This window comes from Oncorhynchus mykiss, chromosome 28, assembly GCF_013265735.2.
Source record: "Oncorhynchus mykiss isolate Arlee chromosome 28, USDA_OmykA_1.1, whole genome shotgun sequence".
NCBI classification, from domain to species: Eukaryota; Metazoa; Chordata; class Actinopteri; order Salmoniformes; family Salmonidae; genus Oncorhynchus; species Oncorhynchus mykiss.
This window is the reverse complement of record NC_048592.1, coordinates 8,509,647-8,531,413: the sequence shown is the minus strand read 5'-3', so window position 1 is coordinate 8,531,413 and position 21,767 is coordinate 8,509,647. Positions and strand designations below refer to the sequence as shown.

The following is a 21,767-nucleotide window of genomic DNA, read 5'->3' as shown; positions in this document are numbered from 1 at the left end:
ACACAATGCTGTATACACTCCACACACACTAATACACAATGCTGTATACACCCCACACAGTAATACACAATACTGTATACACCCCACATACTAATACACAATGCTGTATACACCCTACACACACAAATACACAATGCTGTATACACCCCACACACTAATACACAATGCTGTATACAATCCACACACACTAATACACAATACTGTATACACTCCACACACACACTAATACACAATGCAGTATACACCCTACGCACACGAAATACACAATGCTGTATACACCCTACACACACTAATACACAATACTGTATACACCCTACACACCCTAATACACAATACTGTATAGACCCTACACACACAAAATACACAATGCTGTATACACCCTACACACACAAATACACAATGCTGTATACACCCTACACACACTAATACACAATACTGTATACACCCTACACACACGAAATACACAATGCTGTATACACCCCACACACACTAATACTGCATACACCCTACACACCCTAATACACAAAACTGTATACACCCTACACACACAAAATACACAATGCTGTATACACTCCACACACACTAATACACAATGCTGTATACACCCCACACACACTAATACACAATACTGTATACACCCCACATACTAATACACAATACTGTATACACCCCACACAGTAATACACAATACTGAATACACCCCACACAGTAATACACAATGCTGTATACACTCCACACACACTAATACACAATGCTGTATACACCCCACACAGTAATACACAATACTGTATACACCCCACACAGTAATACACAATACTGTATACACCCCACACAGTAATACACAATACTGTATACACCCCACATACGAATACACAATACTGTATACACCCCACACAGTAATACACAATACTGTATACACCCCACACAGTAATACACAATGCTGTATATACCCCACACAGTAATGCACAATGCTGAATACACCCCACACAGTAATACACAATACTGTATACACCCCACACAGTAATACACATTACTGTATACACCCCACACAGTAATACACAATGCTGAATACACCCCACACAGTAATACACAATACTGTATACACCCCACATACTAATACACAATACTGTATACACCCCACACAGTAATACACAATACTGTATACACCCCACATACTAATACACAATGCTGTATACACCCTACACACACAAATACACAATGCTGTATACACCCCACACACTAATACACAATGCTGTATACAATCCACACACACTAATACACAATACTGTATACACTCCACACACACACTAATACACAATGCTGTATACACCCTACGCACACGAAATACACAATGCTGTATACACCCTACACACACTAATACACAATACTGTATACACCCTACACACCCTAATACACAATACTGTATAGACCCTACACACACAAAATACACAATGCTGTATACACCCTACACACACAAATACACAATGCTGTATACACCCTACACACACTAATACACAATACTGTATACACCCTACACACACGAAATACACAATGCTGTATACACCCCACACACACTAATACTGCATACACCCTACACACCCTAATACACAAAACTGTATACACCCTACACACACAAAATACACAATGCTGTATACACCCCACACAGTAATACACAATACTGTATACACCCCACACACACTAATACACAATACTGTATACACTCCACACACACTAATACACGATACTGTATACACTCCACACACACTAATACACAATGCTGTATACACCCCACACACACTAATACACAATGCTGTATACACTCCACACACACTAATACACAATACTGTATACACCCCACACACACTAATACACAATGCTGTATACACTACACACACTAATACACAATACTGTTTAGACCCTACACACACTAATACACAATACTGTATACACTACACACACTAATACACAATACTGTATACACCCCACACAGTAATACACAATGCTGTATACACCCCACACAGTAATACACAATGCTGTATACACCCCACACAGTAATACACAATACTGTATACACTCCACACAGTAATACACAATGCTGTATACACCCCACACAGTAATACACAATACTGTATACACCCCACACAGTAATACACAATACTGTATACACCCCACATTCTAATACACAATACTGTATACACCCCACACAGTAATACACAATGCTGAATACACCCCAAACAGTAATACACAATACTGTATACACCCCACACAGTAATACACAATGCTGAATACACTCCACACACACTAATACACAATACTGTATACACCCCACACTGTAATACACAATGCTGAATACACTCCACACACACTAATACACAATACTGTATACACCCCACACAGTAATACACAATGCTGTATACACCCCACACACTAATACACAATACTGTATACTCCACACACACTAATACACAATACTGTATACACCCCACACAGTAATACACAATACTGTATACACCCCACACAGTAATACACAATACTGTATACACCCCACACAGTAATACACAATGCTGAATACACCCCACACAGTAATACACAATGCTGTATACAATCCACACACACTAATACACAATACTGTATACACTCCACACACACACTAATACACAATGCAGTATACACCCTACGCACACGAAATACACAATGCTGTATACACCCTACACACACTAATACACAATACTGTATACACCCTACACACCCTAATACACAATACTGTATAGACCCTACACACACAAAATACACAATGCTGTATACACCCTACACACACAAATACACAATGCTGTATACACCCTACACACACTAATACACAATACTGTATACACCCTACACACACGAAATACACAATGCTGTATACACCCCACACACACTAATACTGCATACACCCTACACACCCTAATACACAAAACTGTATACACCCTACACACACAAAATACACAATGCTGTATACACTCCACACACACTAATACACAATGCTGTATACACCCCACACACACTAATACACAATACTGTATACACCCCACATACTAATACACAATACTGTATACACCCCACACAGTAATACACAATACTGAATACACCCCACACAGTAATACACAATGCTGTATACACTCCACACACACTAATACACAATGCTGTATACACCCCACACAGTAATACACAATACTGTATACACCCCACACAGTAATACACAATACTGTATACACCCCACACAGTAATACACAATACTGTATACACCCCACATACGAATACACAATACTGTATACACCCCACACAGTAATACACAATACTGTATACACCCCACACAGTAATACACAATGCTGTATATACCCCACACAGTAATGCACAATGCTGAATACACCCCACACAGTAATACACAATACTGTATACACCCCACACAGTAATACACATTACTGTATACACCCCACACAGTAATACACAATGCTGAATACACCCCACACAGTAATACACAATACTGTATACACCCCACATACTAATACACAATACTGTATACACCCCACACAGTAATACACAATACTGTATACACCCCACATACTAATACACAATGCTGTATACACCCTACACACACAAATACACAATGCTGTATACACCCCACACACTAATACACAATGCTGTATACAATCCACACACACTAATACACAATACTGTATACACTCCACACACACACTAATACACAATGCTGTATACACCCTACGCACACGAAATACACAATGCTGTATACACCCTACACACACTAATACACAATACTGTATACACCCTACACACCCTAATACACAATACTGTATAGACCCTACACACACAAAATACACAATGCTGTATACACCCTACACACACAAATACACAATGCTGTATACACCCTACACACACTAATACACAATACTGTATACACCCTACACACACGAAATACACAATGCTGTATACACCCCACACACACTAATACTGCATACACCCTACACACCCTAATACACAAAACTGTATACACCCTACACACACAAAATACACAATGCTGTATACACCCCACACAGTAATACACAATACTGTATACACCCCACACACACTAATACACAATACTGTATACACTCCACACACACTAATACACGATACTGTATACACTCCACACACACTAATACACAATGCTGTATACACCCCACACACACTAATACACAATGCTGTATACACTCCACACACACTAATACACAATACTGTATACACCCCACACACACTAATACACAATGCTGTATACACTACACACACTAATACACAATACTGTTTAGACCCTACACACACTAATACACAATACTGTATACACTACACACACTAATACACAATACTGTATACACCCCACACAGTAATACACAATGCTGTATACACCCCACACAGTAATACACAATGCTGTATACACCCCACACAGTAATACACAATACTGTATACACTCCACACAGTAATACACAATGCTGTATACACCCCACACAGTAATACACAATACTGTATACACCCCACACAGTAATACACAATACTGTATACACCCCACATTCTAATACACAATACTGTATACACCCCACACAGTAATACACAATGCTGAATACACCCCAAACAGTAATACACAATACTGTATACACCCCACACAGTAATACACAATGCTGAATACACTCCACACACACTAATACACAATACTGTATACACCCCACACTGTAATACACAATGCTGAATACACTCCACACACACTAATACACAATACTGTATACACCCCACACAGTAATACACAATGCTGTATACACCCCACACACTAATACACAATACTGTATACTCCACACACACTAATACACAATACTGTATACACCCCACACAGTAATACACAATACTGTATACACCCCACACAGTAATACACAATACTGTATACACCCCACACAGTAATACACAATGCTGAATACACCCCACACAGTAATACACAATGCTGAATACACTCCACACACACTAATACACAATACTGTATACACCCCACACAGTAATACACAATACTGTATACACCCCACACAGTAATACACAATACTGTATACACCCCACACATTAATACACAATGCTGAATACACCCCACACAGTAATATACAATGCTGAATACACTCCACACACACTAATACACAATGCTGAATACACCCCACACAGTAATACACAATACTGTATACACCCCACACAGTAATACACAATACTGTATACACCCCACACAGTAATACACTATACTGTATACACCCCACACAGTAACACACAATACTGTATTCACCCCACACAGTAATACACAATACTGTATACACCCCACACAGTAATACACAATACTGTATACACCCCACACAGTAATACACAATACTGTATATACCCCACACAGTAATACACAATGCTGAATACACCCCACACAGTAATACACAATACTGTATACACCCCACATACTAATACACAATACTGTATACACCCCACACAGTAATACACAATACTGAATACACCCCACACAGTAATACACAATGCTGTATACACTCCACACACACTAATACACAATGCTGTATACACCCCACACAGTAATACACAATACTGTATACACCCCACACAGTAATACACAATACTGTATACACCCCACACAGTAATACACAATACTGTATACACCCCACATGCGAATACACAATACTGTATACACCCCACACAGTAATACACAATACTGTATACACCCCACACAGTAATACACAATGCTGTATATACCCCACACAGTAATGCACAATGCTGAATACACCCCACACAGTAATACACAATACTGTATACACCCCACACAGTAATACACATTACTGTATACACCCCACACAGTAATACACAATGCTGAATACACCCCACACAGTAATACACAATACTGTATACACCCCACATACTAATACACAATACTGTATACACCCCACACAGTAATACACAATACTGTATACACCCCACATACTAATACACAATGCTGTATACACCCTACACACACAAATACACAATGCTGTATACACCCCACACACTAATACACAATGCTGTATACAATCCACACACACTAATACACAATACTGTATACACTCCACACACACACTAATACACAATGCTGTATACACCCTACGCACACGAAATACACAATGCTGTATACACCCTACACACACTAATACACAATACTGTATACACCCTACACACCCTAATACACAATACTGTATAGACCCTACACACACAAAATACACAATGCTGTATACACCCTACACACACAAATACACAATGCTGTATACACCCTACACACACTAATACACAATACTGTATACACCCTACACACACGAAATACACAATGCTGTATACACCCCACACACACTAATACTGCATACACCCTACACACCCTAATACACAAAACTGTATACACCCTACACACACAAAATACACAATGCTGTATACACCCCACACAGTAATACACAATACTGTATACACCCCACACACACTAATACACAATACTGTATACACTCCACACACACTAATACACGATACTGTATACACTCCACACACACTAATACACAATGCTGTATACACCCCACACACACTAATACACAATGCTGTATACACTCCACACACACTAATACACAATGCTGTATACACCCCACACACTAATACACAATACTGTATACACCCCACACACACTAATACACAATGCTGTATACACTACACACACTAATACACAATACTGTTTAGACCCTACACACACTAATACACAATACTGTATACACTACACACACTAATGCACAATACTGTCTACACCCCACACACTAATACACAATGCTGTATACACCCCACACACACAAATACACAATGCTGTATACACCCCACACACTAATACACAATACTGTATACACCCTACACACACGAAATACACAATGCTGTATACACCCCACACACACTAATACACAATACTGTATACACCCTACACACACAAAATACACAATGCTGTATACACCCTTCACACCCTAATACACAATACTGTATACACCCTACACACACGAAAATACACAATGCCGCATGCTCTATACACCACACACACACACACACTAATATACCATACTGTATACACCACACACACACACACACACACACACACTAATACACCACACTGTGTACACCACACACACTAATACACTGTACTGTATACACCCCACACACACTAATACACCATACTGTATACACCAGACACACTCTAATACACCATACTGTATACACCACACATACTCTAATACGCCATACTCTGTATAGATGCACACACACAAACTGAACACGAACATTTGAAGTCAGAAGTTTACATACACCTTAGCCAAATAAATTTAAAATCAGTTTTTCACAATTCCTGACATTTAATCCTAGTAAAAATTCCCTATCTTAGGTCAGTTAGGATCACCACTTTATTTTAAGAATGTGAAATAATAGTAGAGAGAATAATAGTAGAATAATAGTAGAGAATTATTTATTTCAGCTTTTATTTCTTTCATCACATTCCCAGTGGGTCAGAAGTTTACATACACTCAATTAATATTTCGTAGCATTGCCTTTAAATTGTTTAACTTGGGTCAAACATTTTGGGTAGCCTTCCACAAGCTTCCCACAATAAGTTACTCCTGACAGAGCTGGTGTAACTGAGTCAAGTTTGTAGGGCTCCTTGCTTGCACATGCTTTTTCAGTTCTGCCCACAAATGTTCTATAGGATTTAGGTCAGGGCTTTGTGATGGCCAGTCCAATAGCTTGATTTTGTTGTCCTTAAATAATTTTGCCACAACTTTGGAAGTATGCTTGGAGTCATTGTCCATTTGGAAGACCCATTTGCAACCAAGCTTTAACTTCCTGACTGATGTCTTGAGATGTTGATTCAATATATCCACATCATTTTCTTTGCTCATGGTGCCATCTATTTTGTGAAGTGCACCAGTCCCTCCTGCAGCAAAACACCCCCACAACATGATGCTGCCACCCCAGTGCTTCACGGTTGGGATGGTGTTCTTCGGCTGGCAAGCCTCCCCTTTTTCCTCCAAACATAACGATGGTCATTATGGCCAAACAGTTCTATTTTTGTTTCATCAGACAAGAGGACATTTCTAAAAAAAAAAAACTACAATCTTTGTCCCCATGTGCAGTTGCAAACCGTAGTCTGGCTTTTTTATGGCGGTTTTGGAGCAGTGGCTTCTTCCTTGCTGAGCGGCCTTTCAGGATATGTCGATATAGGACTCGTTTTTCTGTGGATATAGATACTTTTGTACCTGTATTCCTCCAGCATCTTCACAAGGTCCTTTGATGTTGTTCTGGCTGGTATTGATTTGCATTTAGTACGTTCATCTCTAGGAGACAGAACACGTCTCCTTCCTTAGCGGTATGACGGCTGCGATGTCCCATGGTGTTTATACTTGTGTACTGTTGTTTGTACAGATGAAAGTGGTACCTTCAGTCATTTGGAAATTGCTCCCAAGGATGAACCAGACTTGTGGAGGTCTACAATTTTTTTTCTGAGGTCTTGGCTGGTTTCTTTTGATTTTCCCATGATGTCAAGCAAAGAGGCACTGTGTTTGAAGGTAGGCCTTGAAATACATCCTCAGGTACACCTCCAATTGACCAAAATGATGTCAATTAGCCTATCAGAAGTTTCTAAAGCCAGGACATCATTTTCGGGAAGGCACAGTCAACTTAGTGTATGTAAACTTCTGACCCATTGGAATTGTCTGTCTGTTAACAATTGTTGTAAAAATGACTTGCACAAAGTAGATGTCCTTACCGACTTACCAAAACTATAGTTTGTTAACAAGATATTTGTGGAGTGGCTCCAACCTAAGTGTATGTCAACTTCCTTCTTCAGCTGTACAATGACCAGCATGTACAATGACCAAATGCAGTCTTACCTCTGGTTCATTTCATATGCAGCACCTGATCAACGCTATGGAAGAATACTGTTCTTATGCTTGTCATCTTTTTCTCACATTGTTATTTTTCCTTTCTCTCCTACTGCTAATCATAGATGTATGTAAGTATCTCTCTCACCTAATAGCCTGAGGTTGGCTACCACACCCACACGTCTTTTAAGATTCTGTATTACCCTTGTGGATGTTGGCAACTTAAACTGATGTTATGGAATGTGTATTTGTGAGCGTGCTTGTTTCCTCCCCAGGTGTTCTGTGAGGTGGAGGTGAAGAAGCTGTGTCTCTCTCAGGCTAATGCTGACCTGGCTGAGGCCGCAGACAAACTAGAAGCCATTAGGAAGAAACTAGCTGTGGGTCTCTCTCTCTCCCTCTCTCTCTCTCTCTCTCCCCCCCCCCCCCCCCCCCCCCCCCCCCCAAACACACACATTTTCCCTTAACTGTGTGTGTGTGCGTCCGTGTGTGCGCGTGTGTAGGAGTTGGACTGTAGTCTGGATACCCTGACTGCTGCATTTGAGAAGGCTACCTCTGAGAAGCTTCGCTGTCAGGACGAGGTCAACCACACCAACAAAACCATCGAACTGGCCAATCGCCTCGTCAAAGGACTCGAGGTGAGGAGCTGGCTGACCAATAACAGCTCGGTTAGTTTGTCGTCATGCTACTTGGGAAAGTTTCCCAACATTAACAGTACGTTTTATCCACTGGATAATGTGTGTGTTTCAGTCGGAGAATGTGCGTTGGGCCCACTCTGTAGCCGGGTACCATGAGCAGGAGGCGACTCTGTGTGGAGACATTCTGCTGACTGCAGCCTTCATCTCCTACGCCGGATCCTTCTCTAAGAAGTACCGCAGAGAACTACTGGAGAACCTCTGGATGCCCTTCCTACGTGGCCAGAAGGTCCTGCTCTCCTCTCATCTCTTACTCTCTCTCTCTCTTATGCTCCCCCTCTCCTATTCCCCTCCCCCTCTCAGATACCCATCCCCATGACAGAGGGGTTAGATCCAGTGTGTATGCTAAAACACCTCTCCTCCTCTCGTCTCCTCCCTCTCTCAGATCCCCATCCCCATGACGGAGGGGTTAGATCCAGTGTGTATGCTGACTGATGATGCTACCGTGGCTCAGTGGAACAACGAGGGGTTGCCGGGAGACAAGATGTCCACTCAGAACGCCACCATCCTCACCAACTGTGAGCGTAGAGAATGTTTTATACTTTCTACACCTTTATGTCCATGCTACAGATGTAAGATCTTAATTTGACCACACTGTGGCAGGAGAGCATTCCTGCAATTTGAGGTTTAACAGGGCTTCTGAAGATTGTAATTTCCACTTAGAAATTTCAGACTTGATTCTCCCTTACAAAAATGTCCATGAATTATGTTAACTCACATATCCTGTTGTCGCAGGATTATGCTGTAGCAAACTGGCTCAAATTAAGATCCTACATCTGTAAACGTATTGCAATTGTAACATGTTCCTCCTTTGTGTGCGCCCAGGTGAACGCTGGCCACTGCTTATTGACCCCCAACTGCAGGGCATCAAGTGGATCAAGATTCGTTATGGCAACAGCCTCAAGGTGGTCAGCCTGGGAGAGAAAGGGTGAGATTGCTCTCCTCTCCTCTGTGTCATCCCTCCATCCTACTCTCCCCTCTCCTGAATGGATCTCCCTAATAGGTGTATCTGTTAAGCTTGCTCTCTCTTCAGGTATGTTTGATGTGTTCTACCTAAAGCCCATTTCCCCAGGTATGTGGATGTGATAGAGCAGGCTGTTGTGACTGGAGACACTGTCCTCATAGAGAATCTGGAGGAGTCCATCGACCCTGTCATAGACCCTCTACTGGGACGACACACGATCAAGAAGGGCAGGTAACACACACACACACACACACACACACACACACACACACACACACACCACATCATCATCAAAAAAGGCAGGTATAATGCACACTCCTCCTCTCTCCCTCTCTCTCCCAGTTGTATAAAGGTGGGGGATAAAGAGTGTTTCTTCCACCCAGCGTTTAGGCTGATCCTCCACACTAAGCTGGCTAACCCCCACTATAAGCCTGAGATCCAGGCCCAGACCACCCTCATCAACTTCACTGTTACAAGAGACGGCCTGGAGGACCAGCTGCTGGCTCAGGTGGTCAATCTGGAGAGGCCTGACCTCGAGCACCTCAAGGTGGGATAGATGGCTATGTCCCCTGTCCTTCCTGGCTCTCTCAGCCTCTTCCTTCTTGACCTCACATGGTCACAAAATGACACTTGAAGTTTGGTTGTGTTCGGTTCCTGCATAGTCGTGGTCTTGTATAGCTCAGACAGAGAGTAGGGTGTTTGTAACACCAGGGTCGTGGGTTTGATTCCCGGGGCCACCCACATGTTGCAAAATTATTTATTTTAGTAAAGTTTGTTTGTTGTGTTGCGGTTGTGTTGTGGTTGTATAACGGTTGCATAACAGCTGTGTAACGGTTGTGTTGTGTTGTGGTTGTATAACAGTTGTATAGCGGTTGTGTTGTGGTTGTATAACGGTTGTGTTGTGGTTGCATAACGGTTGTGTTGTGGTTGCATAACGGTTGTGTTGTGGTTGCATAACGGTTGTGTCGCGGTTGCAGAGTGACCTGACCAAGCAGCAGAACCTGTTCAAGATAGAGCTGAAGCTGTTGGAGGACGAGCTGCTGGGCCGTCTCTCTGCTGCTGAGAGCAACTTCCTAGGAGACAACGTCCTGGTGGAGAAACTAGAGACCACCAAACACACGGCCGCGGAGATCGAGATGAAGGTGAGACAGAGGTTTAAGGATAAAGGAAGAGAACTTAGACAGACTGCATAGCCAAATCGCTTGGTCCTGATTGCTAATATGCTGTTTTGGGACGTAGGTTCTGGAGGCGAAGGTGAACGAGGTGAAGATCAACGAGGCCAGAGAACACTACCGCCCCGTAGCAGTCAGATCCTCTCTGCTCTACTTCATCATGAACGACCTCAACAAGATCAACCCCATGTATCAGTTCAGCCTCAAGGTTACCAACAGCACTTTTATATTTCATTGAACCTTTATTTCTACAGGTAAATCAAGACCTGTCCAAATGGACCAGTACAGACCAGTTAACGACCAGATTACAGCGTTCTAGCTTATCTAGGCTTGTCTTTGTCTTTCACTGTCTCCCTCCCTGTAGGCGTTTAATGTGGTGTTCCACAAGGCGGTGGAGCAGGCAGAGGTGTGTGAGGACGTGAGGAGCAGAGTCAACACTCTAATAGACGGCATCACCTACTCCACCTTCAACTACATCAGCAGAGGCCTGTTTGAAAGAGACAAACTCACCTTCACCGCTCAACTCGCCTTCCAGGTGTGTCTGTGGGGGGGGGGGGGGGGGGGGGGGGGGTCTCTCTGTGTGTGTCTGTGTGTTAGTTCTAATAGTGTGTTCCCTGTTCCCCAGTTGTTACTGATGAGTAAGGAGATAGACGTACGAGAACTAGACTTCCTGCTCCGCTTCAACATCGACCACAGCTACATCTGTCCTGTAGACTTCCTCTCCAACCAGGCCTGGAGCGCCATCAAGGTACACACACACACACACACACACACACACACACACACACACACAGTATCAAACACAAACACACACACACACACTTACAAACATGTATTTCCCCTCTTCTCCTCTAGACAATGAGTTTCACTGATGAGTTTCGTGGTTTGGACCGGGACATCGAGGGCTCCCCTAAACGCTGGAAAAAGGTGGTAGAGTCCGAGTGTCCGGAGAAAGAGAAGTTTCCTCAGGAGTGGAAAGCAAAAAGTTCCCTGCAGAAACTCATTATGATGAGAGCCCTGAGACCTGATAGGATGACTTACGCTGTCAGGTGACCGCACGCCAACAATACCCACCACCTCCCAACACACAGTGGATAGTTGAGGGACATACAATGTACCTTAGCTGGCCTCCTGTCCTTTTTACTCCTTACTGCCGCTTTCTCTCCCTCTCCTCTTCTCTACCTCTCCTCTCCCTCTCCTCTTCTCTACCTCTCCTCTCCCTCTCCTCTCCCTCTCCTCTTCTCTACCTCTCCTCTCCCTCTCCTCTCCCTCTCCCTCTCCTCTTCTCTCCCTCTCCTCTCCCTCTCCTCTCCTCTTCTCTCCCTCTCCTCTTCCTCTCCTCCTCTCCCTCTCCTCTCCCTCTCCTCTTCTCTACCTCTCCTCTCCCTCTCCTCTCCCTCTCCTCTTCTCTCCCTCTCCTCTCCCTCTCCTCTCCTCTTCTCTCCCTCTCCTCTCCCTCTCCTCTTCTCTACCTCTCCTCTCCCTCTCCTCTCCTCTCCTCTCCCTCTCCTCTCCCTCTCCTCTCCCTCTCCTCTACCTCTCCTCTACCTCTCCTCTTCTCTACCTCTCCTCTCCTCTTCCTCTCCTCTACCTCTCCACTACCTCTCCTCTCCTCTCCCTCTCCTCTCCCTCTCCTCTCCCTCTCCTCTTCTCTCCTTCTCCTCTCCCTCTCCTCTCCCTCTCCTCTTCTCTCCTTCTCCTCTCCCTCTCCTCTCCTCTCCCTCTCCTCTCCCTCTCCTCTTCTCTACCTCTCCCTCTCCTCTCCCTCTCCTCTTCTCTCCCTCTCCTCTCATCTCCCTCTCCTCTTCTCTCCCTCTCCTCTTCTCTCCCTCTCCTCTCCCTCTCCTCTTCTCTCCCTCTCCTCTTCTCTCCCTCTCCTCTCCCTCTCCTCTCCTCTCCTCTCCCTCTCCTCTTCTCTCCCTCTCCTCTCCCTCTCCTCTCCTTCTCCTCTTCTCTACCTCTCCTCTCCCTCTCCTCTTCCTCTTCTCTCCCTCTCCTCTACCTCTCCTCTACCTCTCCTCTCCCTCTCCTCTTCTCTCCCTCTCCTCTCCCTCTCCTCTACCTCTCCTCTCCTCTCCCTCTCCTCTTCTCTACCTCTCCTCTCCCTCTCCTCTCCCTCTCCTCTTCTCTACCTCTCCTCTACCTCTCCTCTCCCTCTCCTCTTCTCTACCTCTCCTCTACCTCTCCTCTTCTCTACCTCTCCTCTCCCTCTCCTATCCCTCTCCTCTTCTCTAAATCCTATCCCTCTCCTCTCCCTCTCCTCTCCCTCTCCCTCTTCACTCCCTCTCCTCTCCCTCTCCTCTCCTCTTCTCTCCCTCTCCTCTCCCTCTCCTCTTCTCTACCTCTCCTCTTCTCTCCCTCTCCTCTCCCTCTCCTCTACCTCTCCTCTACCTCTGCTCTCCCTCTCCTCTTCTCTACCTCTCCCTCTCCTCTCCCTCTCCTCTTCTCTCCCTCTCCTCTCCTCTCCCTCTCCTCTCCTCTTCTCTCCCTCTCCTCTCCCTCTCCTCTCCTCTCCCTCTCCTCTCCCTCTCCCTCTCCTCTTCTCTCCCTCTCCTCTCCCTCTCCTCTCCCTCTCCTCTCCCTCTCCTCTCCCTCTCCTCTTCCTCTTCTCTCCCTCTCCTCTCCCTCTCCTCTACCTCTCCTCTACCTCTCCTCTCCCTCTCCTCTTCTCTCCCTCTCCTCTACCTCTCCTCTCCCTCTCCTCTACCTCTCCTCTCCTCTCCCTCTCCTCTTCTCCACCTCTCCTCTCCCTCTCCTCTCCCTCTCCTCTTCTCTACCTCTCCTCTACCTCTCCTCTCCCTCTCCTCTTCTCTACCTCTCCTCTACCTCTCCTCTACCTCTCCTCTACCTCTCCTCTCCCTCTCCTCTACCTCTCCTCTCCCTCTCCTCTCCCTCTCCTCTCCCTCTCCTCTTCTCTACCTCTCCTCTCCCTCTCCTATCCCTCTCCTCTTCTCTACATCCTATCCCTCTCCTCTCCCTCTCCTCTCCCTCTCCCTCTTCACTCCCTCTCCTCTCCCTCTCCTCTCCTCTTCTCTCCCTCTCCTCTCCCTCTCCTCTTCTCTACCTCTCCTCTTCTCTCCCTCTCCTCTCCCTCTCCTCTACCTCTCCTCTACCTCTGCTCTCCCTCTCCTCTTCTCTACCTCTCCCTCTCCTCTCCCTCTCCTCTTCTCTCCCTCTCCTCTCCTCTCCCTCTCCTCTCCTCTCCCTCTCCTCTCCTCTTCTCTCCCTCTCCTCTTCTCTCCCTCTCCTCTCCCTCTCCTCTCCTCTACCTCTCCTCTCCTCTCCCTCTCCTCTTCTCTCCCTCTCCTCTCCCTCTCCTCTCCCTCTCCTCTCCCTCTCCTCTCCCTCTCCTCTTCTCTACCTCTCCTCTCCCTCTCCTCTTCCTCTTCTCTCCCTCTCCTCTCCCTCTCCTCTCCTCTACCTCTCCTCTACCTCTCCTCTACCTCTCCTCTACCTCTCCTCTCCCTCTCCTCTTCTCTCCCTCTCCTCTACCTCTCCTCTCCTCTACCTCTCCTCTCCCTCTCCTCTTCTCTACCTCTCCTCTCCCTGTCCTCTTCTCTACCTCTCCTCTACCTCTCCTCTCCCTCTCCTCTCCCTCTCCTCTCCTCTCCCTCTCCTCTCCCTTTCCTCTCCCTCTCCTCTCCCTCTCCTCTCCTCTCCCTCTCCTATCCCTCTCCTCTTCTCTACATCCTATCCCTCTCCTCTCCCTCTTCCTCTCTCTCCTATCCCTCTCCTCTCCCTCTTCTCTCCTCTCCCTCTTCAACTCCTCTCCTCTCCTCTCCTATCCCTCTCCTCTTCTCTACCTCTCCTCTCCCTCTCCTCTCCCTCTCCTCTACCCCTTTACCTCTCCTCTCCCTCTCCTCTCCTCTTCTCTACCTCTCCTCTTCTCTCCCTCTCCTCTCCCTCTCCTCTTCTCTACCTCTCCTCTCCCTCTCCTCTCCCTCTTCCTCTCCTCTTCTTTCCCTCTCCTCAAATTATAATGTAATTATAATGACGATCATTCTCCCTCCCCATACCCCCCCTCTCACTCTATCTCCCTCTCTCTTTCTGTGTGTAGGAACTTTGTGGAGGAGAAGTTGGGGGTGAAGTATACAGAGAGGAGGAAGACCGAGTTTGCTAAGTCCTTCAGAGAGAGTGGACCCGCCTCGCCTGTCTTCTTCATCCTGTCTCCCGGAGTAGACCCTCTCAAAGACGTGGAGTCACTGGGTAACACTAAGACAACTGATTTTGTAATGTAAATATCACTGTAAATCTGAATGAACATGATATACACACACTGAGAAACTATTGTTCCCATGGTAACAGGCAGGAAGTTAGGATTCACCATAGACCTGGGGAAGCTCCACAATGTGTCTTTGGGTCAGGGCCAGGAGGCTGTGGCTGAGGTTGCCATGGAGATGGCTGCTAAGGAGGGACACTGGGTCATCCTACAGGTATGGCAATCTTGCTATATACTGTGCATAAGATATAGTTCAATCCTTCATTCATCATTGCATCCATCCATTCACTGTTTCATTAATCAATGTATTAGTTTGTTCATGCAAACATCTGTTCATCCATCAATCAATCCATTCATTCATTTATCTCTGTCAGAATATCCACCTGGTGGCTCGCTGGCTGGGGTCGTTGGAGAAGCTTCTGGAACGCTGCTGTGAGGGCAGTCACCAGGACTACAGAGTGTTTATGAGTGCTGAGCCTGCCCCTACACCACAGGAGCACATCATCCCTCAGGTAAACACACACACACACACACACACACACACACACACGCATGCATTTATAATAACACTGTGTGTTTTCCTAATTGAAAAGTGTGTTTGTTCTCCTCTCCTGACTCAGGGCATCCTGGAGAATGCCATCAAGATCACTAACGAGCCTCCCACTGGCATGCATGCCAACCTCCACGCTGCTCTGGACAACTTTGACCAGGTAAAGGAATGTGTGTGTGCATGTCTGTCTGTCCATTGGTGTTAGGGATGGGCAATTGAAATCAAATGTTTGATTCTCGCTTCATAACAGCATCCAGTAATAGATCATTTATAAACAGTTTGTTCACTATTTACTAATTGTTGTTTGTACATTTGTAAATGTTAGCAAGCTATATATAGTTATTTACTAAACTTTCAAATTGATTACTGGATCATTTATTAGATGTTAATATATACATTTATAATCCATTTACTAATCATTAGAAAAACTACAGCGGTGTTTTAAGTAACTAAGTAAAAATACTTTAAAGTACTACTTTGGAGTATCCGTACTTTACTTGAATATTTATATATTTTTTTTTAACTTTTACTTGACTACGATCCGAAAGAAAATATGTGCTCGTGACATTTCGAATGTCACGGATCCCTCCGGAACATTCACTACGCATACCTGACCCCTATTCCAAGTGATTCATATTTGAATAAGTGTGTCCTTGGTTTAACAGTGTCCTGTCGATTATTGTTACAATGTCCGTTGGTGCGTGTGAGTACCTGTGCTGTGTGTTTTTGGATTTCGTGCCATTGTGGTTTGAAGAAATGATTACAGGTCTAGTCCCGTGTGTTAATCATTGTGAGAGTCTGTCATTTATTCAAGGTACTCCTGACTCTTTTGTTTTGGATTTCTAGCGTGTGTTTTGGAACGTGTTTGTTTGGTCTTCGTCCCCGAAGCGTTTACAACGCACGCTGTAATTTGGGTAAACTAAAACCCCTGTTACGCATTCCTGCGCCTGTCTTCCGACCCTTTATACCATCGCGACATCGATTTCTCAGGCAGGACAGCAAAAAAGTTAAATTCACACACTAATTAAAATAACTCATCCCTACTGCCTCTGATCTGGTTTGTAAAATATTGTTAGACTGTGCCCCTGGCTTTCCATAAATAAATAAAAACAAGAACATCTGCATAATATAAGGAATTTGATATATAGACTTTGCTTTCCCTTTTGATACTTAAGCACATTTAAAACCAGATACCTTTAGACTTTTACTCAAGTCATATTTTACTGGGTGACTTTTACTTGAGTCATTTTCTATTAAGTATCTTTACTTTTACTCAAGTATGACAATTGGGTTATTTTTCCACCACTCGTAAAGTATTATCTCCACCAAGATCTCAAAATGACAAGTAAAATATATATTTGTAAAATAATAATGACACAACATGTGATGTTTTTAAGAAATTATTTAAAGCATTTTATTTCAAAACAGTCATACTATTTGTTCAAATTTATCAGAACCAATGGTCCTCAAACAAACCCCTGTCCCCCAGAACTGTCCCGTTTCGTGCTGAGCGGAAACATTGGTGTTTACTTCACTGTCTAAAGCACCAGGGTTGCAGCTTGTCTGTTCAACCATGATCTGAGCACTAGTCCAGTCACTCAAGGGTGCCTCCTTCCCTCCAGTGGTAGGAAGTGCACATCTCCCACAGTCAGAACAATAGGCTGGTGGGCTGCAGCCTCAGTGTGATGTGAGCACTAGTCCAGTCACTCAAGGGTGCCTCCTTCCCTCCAGTGGTAGGAAGTACACATCTCCCACAGTCAGATGGGCTGGTGGGCTGCAGCCTCAGTGTGATGTGAGCACTAGTCCAGTCACTCAAGGGTGCCTCCTTCCCTCCAGTGGTAGGAAGTATACATCTCCCACAGTCAGATGGGCTGGTGGGCTGCAGCCTCAGTGTGATGTGAGCACTAGTCCAGTCACTCAAGGGTGCCTCCTTCCCTCCAGTGGTAGGAAGTATACATCTCCCACAGTCAGGTGGGCTGCAGCCTCAGTGTGATGTGAGCACTAGCCCAGTCACTCAAAGGTATCTCCAATCCTCCCGTAGTAGGAAGTGCACACATCAGACAGTAGGCTGGTATAGTAGATCGTAAGCTAAAGCCTCAGTCCTCCACACATTCATAGCTACCGATTTGTGTTCTCTTTCAAGTCAAATTTACCCTCACATTAACCCTTAAAATCTATAAATCATCTTTTCCCATCAAAGCTCACCCTCTTCCCCCCCGCCAACCAATCCCCCTCCCTCCCATTTTGAATTGTCAGACTGTAGTTGGCACCCGCCCTCCCCTGGCCCCTATACCCTAGGTCCCTCATTGAGTGCTGTACACACCGCTGAGCAGGCGGCTCTTCTTCTCCTCCTTCTGGCTCTCGTTCTTCAAGTCAGCAAACACCTGGCAGAAGAAGTTAGGGTCTGTGTTCATCTGGAGCATCTTGACACTCATCAGCTTGGTGATGGTCATGCAGCGGATCCAGAAGGTCTGCCTGCAGGTGTCCACCAGGAAGGGTTTCAGGGGGTAGGCGATCTCGTTGCCCATGTAGGAGCAGGTCGTATAGAGGCAGGTGAGCAGCACGGCATGTAGCTCGTGCAAGGTAGCCACCTCGTAGGAAACCACCTCGCGGCACAGCATGTAGAGGAAGACCACAGCGGCCGGATTGATACAGCTCTGGTTCTGATAGCAGTTATCCAGCAGATAACGGTCCACCACCCGCAGCCACAGCACCGGGTCCATGGAAGACATGTCCTGGAGCCGGTAGCAGCGCCGGCACAGGAACTCACCCAGACAGCGCAGCAGCTCGCCGGTTGTAGCTTGGACCATCACCAGCCTCCTGGGAGTGTCGAGGTCCTGGACGGTCACCATCTGGGGCGTGTCGGGGGCCATGTTTGAGTTGGATAAGGGGGCCGTCTCGACTGACGAGACGGAGTTGTTGGAGCTTTTGGAGATGGCTGGAGTGCCTTGGTCCTGGGTGGACAGCTTATCACAGGACTGAGACTTCTCCAGGGTGAGGGTGGACAGGTTGGAGAAGGACTGAGACTTCTCCAGGTTCTCATTACTCAGATGGGCAATGTTGTTTTGGTTGGTGTTCTCGTGGGCCTGAACCTTCTTGGAACTCTTCTTCTTCACAATCCGCCTCCATGGTGAGTAGCGCTTCAGAGTCTTGTCTTTTGCGCTCTTACCAGTCTGGACTTCCATCAAGTGGCCCACAGTGTCCGGCCCATCCTTGAAGAGGGCTGCCTTCTTGCGGAGTGAAATAGACATTGCGGTTCCCATGGTCAATAGTGCCTGTGGAAAACAAAATGCTTCAATATTAGCTAAATGAAATGCATGGCGTCAGTTCAGTTGGCCTAGCTAGCTCAGCTCTGGCTGTCTCTGAAATGGCAACCTATTCCCTTTAAAGTGCACTGCTTTTGACCATGGCCCAAAGGGGTCTGGTCAAACGCAATCCTTTATATAGGAAACAGGGTTCCATTTGGGACAGATTCTAAATCACAGTATTAAGCATGTGCTCTGTGTTCATAAACATGAGCAATATAACATTCCAAAGCAAAACAAAAATATTACTCACTGATTTCAAGTTGATATGTGAAAAAGTTATAAAGATATTTCTACATTTACTTTGTTAATTGAAAGGTAAAGACGGGTTGTCCAGTGCTTTGAGTTCAAGGCTGTTATGGTTGTGAACATCAGAATTGTCCAAGGTTCTGAAATCGAGTTTTCACGTCGTAATAAAGAAGTATGTCATAGAGGCGATTTTGTGAAACATAAGTTTGATGTGGGCAAAAATAAACAAATAAATAAAGTCTGATGTTCCCCGTGATAGAATTTGCCTCATATTTGATACAGCCTAGCTCAATAAATTGAAAACGAAATAACCTCTGAGTGTCTGTTACGTCACGGCGTTACATTTCTGTCCTCAGTGGCTGAATAACATGTATCTGGCGAGTGTTTTGCATGGATGTCAATGGTCTGTCAAATTATATTGGCAGCTCTGTCAGGCTCCCGCTTATCTCTTTCATCAGCAGACTATTCTTCCCCCTAAATTGTGCGTTAGTAAATTCACTTTAGCAATCTACTCCAATTATGCGCATTTAGCCTGGGGACGAATATGTGAGCGCCTATAATCGCTATTTGAAGTGAGGAGCATACAGACCTACTTCTATGTCAGGACTGACTGGAGGGCTAGCTTAAAATGCGCTATAAAAGTAGGCTAAATTGCATTTTCATGTAAAACGCAACATAACAACCAGCAGTAGCTGAAATAAAAAATTATACAACTTAATTCAAACGTTTTTTTAAAGAATTTTAAAAATCATACAACAGTTGATCCTATACTAGACTAAGCTCGGTTTGAATATTCAAGTACCTCCCCATCCCTAATTACTGTCCCAATATATTATCAATATCTCATAAACTCAAATCTCTCTCCCTGTGTGTGTCTGTCAGTAGGAGATATTGGGTCAGTGCAGTAGAGAGCAGGCGTTTAAGACCATCCTGTTCTCTGGGTAACACTAAGACAACTGATGTTGTAATGTAAATATCACTGTAAATCTACATGTACACGACACACACACTGAGAATATCTTGTTTCCATGGTTACTGGTACTTTACTTGAGAATGTATATATTTTTAACTTTTACTTCTACTTGACAACATTCAGAAAGAAAAGATGTGCTCCTTACATTTCCAATGCTCAGGCAGGACAGCAAAACGGTCAAATTCATACACTTATTAAGAGAACTCATCACTACTGCCTCTGATCTGGTTTGTAAAATATTGTTAGACTGTGCCCCTGGCTTTCCATAAATAAATAAAAACAAGAACATCTGCATAATATAAGGAATTTGATATATAGACTTTGCTTTCCCTTTTGATACTTAAGCACATTTAAAACCAGATACCTTTAGACTTTTACTCAAGTCATATTTTACTGGGTGACTTTTACTTGAGTCATTTTCTATTAAGTATCTTTACTTTTACTCAAGTATGACAATTGGGTTCTTTTTCCACCACTCGTAAAGTATTATCCCCACCAAGATCTCAAAATGATAAGGAAAATATATATTTGTAAAATAATAATGACACAACATGTGATGTTTTTAAGAAATTATTTAAAGCATTTTATTTCAAAACAGTCATACTATTTGTTCAAATTTATCAGAACCAATGGTCCTCAAACAAACCCCTGTCCCCCAG

The 21,767-nt window shown here is 44.5% G+C and overlaps 3 protein-coding genes across 3 annotated transcripts in view; 2 read left to right on the top strand and 1 right to left on the bottom strand.

The window, feature by feature from the left end:
* Positions 1-9,251, top strand: part of dnah9l (dynein, axonemal, heavy polypeptide 9 like) — a 76,105-nt gene extending 66,854 nt beyond the window's left edge. Inside the window, exon 43 of the mRNA XM_036967086.1 lies at positions 9,110-9,251. Coding sequence (XP_036822981.1) covers positions 9,110-9,136 — 27 coding nt within the window. The 3' untranslated portion in view covers positions 9,137-9,251. The remainder of the gene's footprint in view (positions 1-9,109) is intronic.
* A 9-nt stretch (positions 9,252-9,260) lies between these two features.
* Positions 9,261-21,767, top strand: part of LOC118936616 (dynein heavy chain 11, axonemal-like) — a 41,830-nt gene continuing 29,323 nt past the window's right edge. Inside the window, exons 1-16 of the mRNA XM_036967087.1 lie at positions 9,261-9,361; positions 9,485-9,619; positions 9,732-9,905; positions 10,062-10,194; positions 10,502-10,604; positions 10,749-10,871; positions 10,983-11,187; positions 11,618-11,782; positions 11,880-12,020; positions 12,177-12,347; positions 12,438-12,560; positions 12,668-12,861; positions 15,870-16,018; positions 16,118-16,245; positions 16,406-16,543; positions 16,652-16,741. Coding sequence (XP_036822982.1) covers positions 9,882-9,905; positions 10,062-10,194; positions 10,502-10,604; positions 10,749-10,871; positions 10,983-11,187; positions 11,618-11,782; positions 11,880-12,020; positions 12,177-12,347; positions 12,438-12,560; positions 12,668-12,861; positions 15,870-16,018; positions 16,118-16,245; positions 16,406-16,543; positions 16,652-16,741 — 1,887 coding nt within the window. The 5' untranslated portion in view covers positions 9,261-9,361; positions 9,485-9,619; positions 9,732-9,881. The remainder of the gene's footprint in view (positions 9,362-9,484; positions 9,620-9,731; positions 9,906-10,061; positions 10,195-10,501; positions 10,605-10,748; positions 10,872-10,982; positions 11,188-11,617; positions 11,783-11,879; positions 12,021-12,176; positions 12,348-12,437; positions 12,561-12,667; positions 12,862-15,869; positions 16,019-16,117; positions 16,246-16,405; positions 16,544-16,651; positions 16,742-21,767) is intronic.
* Positions 18,885-19,930, bottom strand: LOC110508452 (cyclin-dependent kinase 5 activator 1-like). Its single transcript, XM_021588976.2, has one exon. The coding sequence runs from the start codon at positions 19,842-19,844 to the stop codon at positions 18,885-18,887; it is 960 nt and encodes a 319-aa protein (XP_021444651.2). The 5' UTR covers positions 19,845-19,930.

Excerpts from the sequence above, each read along its gene's own strand:
- LOC110508452 (XM_021588976.2), bottom strand. The coding sequence starts at position 19,844 with ATGGGAACCGCAATGTCTATTTCACTCCGCAAGAAGGCAGCCCTCTTC.